The 6655-nt window shown below is 37.2% G+C and overlaps 2 protein-coding genes across 3 annotated transcripts; one reads left to right on the top strand and one right to left on the bottom strand.

Annotated features, from left to right (window-relative positions):
* The first annotated feature begins 328 nt into the window (after positions 1 to 328).
* On the top strand, positions 329 to 3392 carry LOC105566188. 2 transcript variants are annotated; one of them, XM_012019993.1, is made up of 4 exons: positions 332 to 755; positions 884 to 1147; positions 2155 to 2370; positions 2814 to 3392. In XM_012019993.1, the coding sequence occupies exons 1-4, from the start codon at positions 495 to 497 to the stop codon at positions 3240 to 3242; spliced, it is 1170 nt and encodes a 389-aa protein (XP_011875383.1). In that variant the 5' UTR covers positions 332 to 494; the 3' UTR covers positions 3243 to 3392. The 2 variants fall into 2 exon arrangements, with proteins under 2 accessions (XP_011875384.1, XP_011875383.1); XM_012019994.1 differs by lacking the exon at positions 2155 to 2370 and having other exon boundaries at positions 329 to 755; positions 2814 to 3257.
* A 268-nt stretch (positions 3393 to 3660) lies between these two features.
* On the bottom strand, positions 3661 to 6654 carry LOC105566187 (ADP-ribose pyrophosphatase, mitochondrial). The gene is made up of 2 exons (XM_012019991.1): positions 5287 to 6654; positions 3661 to 5098 (listed from the first exon to the last, which is right to left on the bottom strand). The coding sequence occupies exons 1-2, from the start codon at positions 5510 to 5512 to the stop codon at positions 4464 to 4466; spliced, it is 861 nt and encodes a 286-aa protein (XP_011875381.1). The 5' UTR covers positions 5513 to 6654; the 3' UTR covers positions 3661 to 4463.
* Position 6655: the final 1 nt, after the last annotated feature.

Here is a 6655-nt window from a genome sequence, read left to right as displayed (position 1 = left end):
TTGGATCGTGGACACAAGGCTTAAGAGAGAGGTAAATTAAAAGTTAAAAGTTACCGATAAAATGTAACTAAATTCAGTTAAAAGTTAACAGTCTATAATGTAACTAAGTTAAGTTAAAATTATTTAACTTTTTAACTTAACTTTTATCTTTTTAACTAGACACTACCCAATCCTAAATAAAAATATTCGTGTACCAACTTAGCCGCAACGCAAATACCCTAGTTTTCTGCTATTTCGTTCATTGATAGAAACGCGCGGAGTTGTCGAGCGTTCCAATTGGCTCTCGAGTGGAGACTTTATTGAATGTCAGTCTGATTTTTTCTCATAAGTTTGCACACACGTTTTGTGTGCTGCTTCAGTGCACTTGCTTTTAATGTAGCGTAGATTCAACTCTGAGGCGGATGAGCCTCTCTCTCTCTGCCACGGTTTTATAATAGCAGCGCTTCAAAGCATATCATCTTTTCAATATATAAACGGAAAGAGAGAGGAGAAAAATGTGGAAAGTCGTGGTTCGTGGGATCCGGGAGACGTTGGAGCGACGCGTCTGTCGCACCAACGTTTACTCGCAATCGTCGCAGGACAACGCGAAGAACGAAGTTAAGACGAGCCTGACGTGTCAGCAGAAATTCTTGCCACCGGTGCTTATCACCTGCGACAAGGGTTTCTGCGGCTCGTCCAAGAGCACCGGTGCTAACAACAGCAAACACGACTCCGATTGGAACACCAAGCACAGCTGGTCAGAGGCTGTCGGCTGGGTATGTTTTTTCAAAACAAGACTCGTAATGTTATGCAACACCTCGTTCCGAAACCAGGAACTCTCGCTGTCACTAACACGTGACTTGTATTTCCGACTCTTTGCTAATATGTGACTACATTTTATTAGTCCAGCGTACTGGCGGCTGGATGGGTTGTATGCCAGACACTCTGCCTGCGCAAGAGAGTCGCTGACAGAGACAGCAGTGAGACCTTGAAAAACAAATTACACGATTACTCTTCATCGATACTTACGCAATGTCTAAATCTACACCCGCGAAAAGTCCTGCCGGTTACCAACTGTACCGCCACCAGTAGTAAAAGCTCTGATCTGCAGGATACAGAGTCACAATGGACCGCGGAGAAACCGTTCGGTCCTATCACCATTGAAGAGGTGAGGATGTTATTTTGCAGACATACTCTGTAGTGGTATATATGTAAGAATTAAATTAAGATGGAAGCTTGCAACAGTCTACAGTTCTTCGCTGCATAAAGAGTATTATCAGGGTTGGGTAGTGTCTAGTTAAAAGGATGAAAGTTCAATAATTTTAACTTAACTTAGTTACATTATAGACTGTTAACTTTTAACTGAATTTAGTTACATTTTATCGGTAACTTTCAACTTTTAATTCACCTCTCTCTTAGGCCCGGTTTTTTATTTTCTGGTTGACTGTTAACCAGAGGTTAACTCATGGCTAGTCTGGTTAACAATTAACCTGAGTATTATATATATAACGTGTGGAAAATAATGATTGAAACAGTGGGCTTATTGTCAACCCAACTGGCAAATTTTATGGAATTCGTTACAAAAATAATTATATATAAAATTAATTGTGGTATTTTATGCAAAAATTAGTTATTATATTCTTAATCGTGTCTTATATCGATTTTGTAGTCTCTACATAATAAGTATACCGAATACTGTATTCTTTCTCTTATTTGTTCTGTGTTTCGAAGATATTTTCTCTTCAGCAAAAAATTTTTTTATTTATTTAATTTCGATATGTAATTGCCACGATATTATCTTCGTGATTCATGCAGATAACAGATAACTCGTGTATATATACATGTATCATAATTTAGCGACTTGAGGTCATTTCCTTATTTTTTTTAACGAGTAAGATATATTTTTGGAGTCAAGTTTTGTAATATATTTAGCGAAGAGAGCAAAAATTGTAGAATAAATAAAAATGAACTTAAACATCTATTTCTTCCACGTTTTTCTTTTTAATTTCTTTCTTGGAAAAAAGTTCTGTTAAAGAAATGTTATCTCCTGTGTGCGTGTGTAGAAGAGCCAATAATTGCATATAAAGTAAATTGTAGTATTTTATGCAAAAAATACTTTCATGTTTTTCGTGGAGTTTTATAGTTTCATTTTTTAAGATTTTTTTATATCCATAGGCATTCAAAAATGCTGCCGCTGAATTTACAAATACCCATAACATACTGAAGGGAGAATGCGAACTTCGGTATGGTATCAAAGCTTTAGAGGAAATGCGTTACAGTGACGCTTTAATGCATTTTACCGCGGGCGCTAAATTATCATCTCCCGGAAGCCTATTCAATTTAGGGTTGTGTTACGAATTAGGCGTCGGAACTATGGCAGATCAAGCAAAGGTACACTCCAATGTCTAGACAATGTACCTGAAAAGTAAACTGTCGTATCAATAAAATTATCGATTTTGAGATTTTTATCTCAACGAATGAGATCAAAATTTGTTATAAGTCCTGTATTAAAGTAAAGGATCTCCCTAACAAACATTTTCAAACAAATTTTAGCAAAATATAAAGAAACAACTTATAGAAGTGCAAGTTGATTTCAGCTTTCCTATATGCTAAACGTTAGTTACGACAGTTGACCTTGGGTACAAATATTTAGAGGTGTCTGCGAAAAACAGTTTTGGAATGCACTTTATTTAGTCACGAAAATCTTTTTTCGATCCCTGCATAAAGATAAGAAGATATTTATATGAAAATATGAAATTAAAAACATGAACGATGTAAAAACAGGAAGAGAGATATACCTGCAAAAAATATATCAAAGTATAATTTTCCTTCAGGCTGCAAAATATTACACTGATGCCGCGGCTCACAATCATGCCGATGCTTTATATAATTTGGGAGTCTACCATGCCCAAGGAAAGGGCGGTTTACCAATCGATATCGATACCGCGCGCACGTGTTTCAACAAAGCAGCAAGCTTGGGCCAGGTGCGGGCGCAGTGTGCACTTGATTCAGAAAAAGCTGAAGTGAAATCGAAGAAAACTCTTGCGCCGAACACAAACCAAAAAGAATTAGAGAAGATTGGCGAACATTTTATGCCTTTTAAATTAAGCGATCACACGTTGTATTCAAATGTTGACGACACATTTGGTACAACCGTAAAATCCGATCAAGGATTAATGGGGATTGTCGACTTGATAAAGCCTTTCAAGTTTAATCCACCACCACCTATTATGATAAATGCCGATTATTACGTGCCATATTAAAGGACTTTTATTACCTCAGTTTAAGACCAAATGGAATCAGGTATAGTGATAATAGAAATTGGACTAATTCCTCCTAGTATGTAAATGAAAATGTAAATACATTTTATTGATTCCCCTTAGAGTTACAAGGGGAAGTGTTACAGTGTAATATTTGAAGGAACCTGCCCAAATCTCTTATAACACCTCTCTCTATATTCACTTCGCTAAGTGGCGATCGAACGAAAACCAACAATGTTTTGTTTGGTTTTAAACCCGGATCTTCGGATTACCAGACCAGCGAACAATCCTCTGCGCCACGATCGCCACAATTTCTACTAGTATTATTTTGTACAAATGCTATGTTTTATTTTTCTTTTTTTTATGCGCATATGTTTATGGAAATACGTATTTAGGAATATGTACATATACGATAACGGTGAAAAATTTGCTCAATTTATGATATATTGTTCAGAATTTTGCCTTCAGAATTCTACATTATTTTCATATTTTTCACTTCTTCAAAAGAAGCATTATTACTTCACATTTAGCGCTTAATTTTTTTTTTAATTAACATACGTGATTTTAGGATTGCATTACATTGATATACATATTAATGTCATTTTTCCATGACTTTATATTTATATCTAATGTTACTTAATTCTTATGCTTGAGTTTTAATATGACTGTGTGATGCACGATCAGAAAACTTATAAAAATAAATGCAACACAGGACAACTAAAATTCGACGATTTGAAAGTTGTCCTTTTAAGCTTCCGCGTAAGACACGCGATAGATTATAATCGATACTTTTGTTAAACGTACGTTTCGTCTTGTATTGAAAAATCTCATTTTATAAAAAAATTTACACTAGGTTTAAGATTGCGTGGCATAGTTTGATGTAAACTTACATCGTAACGACAGTAATAATAAGTAGCGACTTGCGCTTGTGCTATGCACAGTGCGGAAAGTGCATGTACAGGTGCATGCAGTACGTACAGTATACAATACAAAAATAATGTTTTTACAATTGTATAGTTTTTTTTTCAATGTTATCCTCCTCCCAGAAGCCGAGAAACTTGACCAATCAGAGTAAAGTTTACTAATCTCAAGTTTAGTGACTTTTACTGTGGTCAAATTTCAATATAATCTCAATCCCAATCCCAATCCGTAGTCTGATACGGTCTAGATGAAAGATCCATTGGTCGCAGTCTACAATTACGTACAAATTTACGATTGTCGGCTTCACCAATGCGCGTTACGTTGCAGCACAGTTTTTTGCACAAAATCGCTATGATTGGCGTATAAATTTATCTCCTTATTCACGTCCATCCACCTTACGCTACGCGCGTCGTCTCCGGCCTTCAACGCGAGCCTCCCCACGACATCGTTTTCCTCGTCGTGAAAATTTATAGCCACCGTCTCCATCCAAGCGTTATCCGTGTTCCGCGGGTCGTCCACGTATCCCTTGTAGATCTCGTCGCCCTTCGCGAAGAACTCCACTATGGAATCTCGGAGGGCCTTCCTCTCGGTCTCGTCCATTTCTAAAAAGTTGAGCGCCTCCTCCATGAATTCCCTCATCAAGGTGGTGGAAACCGTCTCGTCCGGGTCAACCATACCCCCGGGTATGGCCCACTCTCCGGAATCCCGTCTCTGTATCGCGACGAACTGCAACACGGGCCTTCCCGTGCGCCCGTCCACCTGCACAGTCCCCGTGTTATCGCGCTTCCATCGCGTGACGATAGGATCGGCGGCGTGATTCGGTCCCCATCGGCCGAGAAGTCCTCGGCCGACGATGCCGGTTCTTCCCACGGGATTCAAGGGGTAGCCATCCGCGTTCACGTCATAGTCACCCGTGAAACTCCTTCGGTTCACCTTGTCTGTCGAGAATTGCATACATTTCAAATACGGACGCGGTAATACCTCGCTCCGCATGCGCAACTCTAGCCCAGACTTATGTTAACCTAAGAAACGTGATCCCCATCGTTTGTCTTTCTTCCGTCGTTTTTTCAATTCGTGACAGTCAGTCCAAATTTGTCAATTAGATGAATAGAAAGGGGTTAGTTACCATCCACCGCGTTCCATTTTGGCTTGAAGGTGGGCTCGCTGATTTCGGGATCGGCCCAAGGTTTGCCCTTGAGAACAGTAGCGGTATACGCGACCGGTTTGTACTCGGGATAGTCGACTGTCCAGGGTACTCTCTCCTCCGGTACTGCAAATCTCTTTACGTTGCTGGACGGATACAAACCCTGCCGGCACTTTTGGTGAAGCATTCTCGCGTATCTGATATTCATTTAACTATTCCGCTCTGAAGAGAAGATCCCTTCCATAACTCTTGATGTTTGCCTGCCTCCAGTGACGTAATTAACGATCCATAGGCCTTGCGTGTATTTTTGTTTCTGATTGTGAATTCAAGATAAAGAAATTAAAGAAAGCGAGACAGACAATGAACTTATGTGCCATAAATTACACGTATATTATTAATGCGCATTAGGAGTCAAATTGGCTGCAAAGAAAAATCCGAAATATCTCTATATCAATTTAAATCTATATTTTTCACTTAAAGGAGGTGTAGCAGACTATCGAATCTTCAAGTTACAGCATAGTGTTATTTGATTGTCGATAGTATATCCTTTACATAATTTTGTAAATTAAATATGAGCGGCGTTATTAAAATAAAAACGATATCGGTTTTGCTACAATACTAGGCTCTTATTAAGTAAAATAAGTCGGCTTAAGACGCATATGGACCTTTTATATTTTGTAAAATAGTAAAAGCAATCTTATTCTGTTTAATCCTTGGCATATGTATGGCATGATATCAGAATATGAATCTCACGCATTAAAGTAACAATACAATTACATGTTATATTTACAAATATTGGCTCTTTCTTCCCCCGTTTTTGAACAAGCATACAAATTTTTGTAAAGTTTTCCTTTATTACAATTCGTTTAATTCGTGTAACTTTTCACAAATCCTCTTGTATTTATACGCTGGAAGACTAGATTAGAAGTATCTATAAAATTTAACAAACCCTAATAACACTTATGTACTTAGATCGGTAAAAGTAAATTTATAATTAGCTTGAATGGTAAAATGAATAATACTTCCGTGTGACGTACTATTAATGCCCATTCTTTCAAATAGCTCGAATAGTTCAGTGCTTGAAGTGATATTAAGAGACTGTCGAAAGTAAAATTTATGTGACTGATGTACAGAATAATATAAAATATATTCTTGTGCAGTATATATTTTATATTATTTCAATGTATACATATTAAAACACATGAAACAATGTTACTACATACAATATATATATATTAATATATAGTGTATATATTGCGTATATATAAACGTGTGAATAATGCGTATATATAAAATATTTTCACTTAACTAAACTTTTCGAAACTTTCATTAACATTTTTTAGTAGAGTTT

The sequence above is a fragment of the Vollenhovia emeryi genome, unplaced genomic scaffold (genome assembly GCF_000949405.1).
Source record: "Vollenhovia emeryi isolate VEMERY1.0 unplaced genomic scaffold, V.emery_V1.0 DF939146.1, whole genome shotgun sequence".
NCBI lineage: Eukaryota > Metazoa > Arthropoda > Insecta > Hymenoptera > Formicidae > Vollenhovia > Vollenhovia emeryi.
This window is presented reverse-complemented; position numbering and strand designations above follow the sequence as displayed.

Excerpts from the sequence above, each read along its gene's own strand:
- LOC105566188 (XM_012019993.1), top strand. The coding sequence starts at position 495 with ATGTGGAAAGTCGTGGTTCGTGGGATCCGGGAGACGTTGGAGCGACGC. Across the intron at positions 756-883 it reads GGTCAGAGGCTGTCGGCTGG|TCCAGCGTACTGGCGGCTGG; the intron begins GTATGTTTTTTC and ends ACATTTTATTAG. Across the intron at positions 1,148-2,154 it reads GTCCTATCACCATTGAAGAG|GCATTCAAAAATGCTGCCGC; the intron begins GTGAGGATGTTA and ends TTATATCCATAG.
- LOC105566187 (XM_012019991.1), bottom strand. The coding sequence starts at position 5,512 with ATGAATATCAGATACGCGAGAATGCTTCACCAAAAGTGCCGGCAGGGT. Across the intron at positions 5,099-5,286 it reads AAAATGGAACGCGGTGGATG|ACAAGGTGAACCGAAGGAGT; the intron begins GTAACTAACCCC and ends AATTCTCGACAG.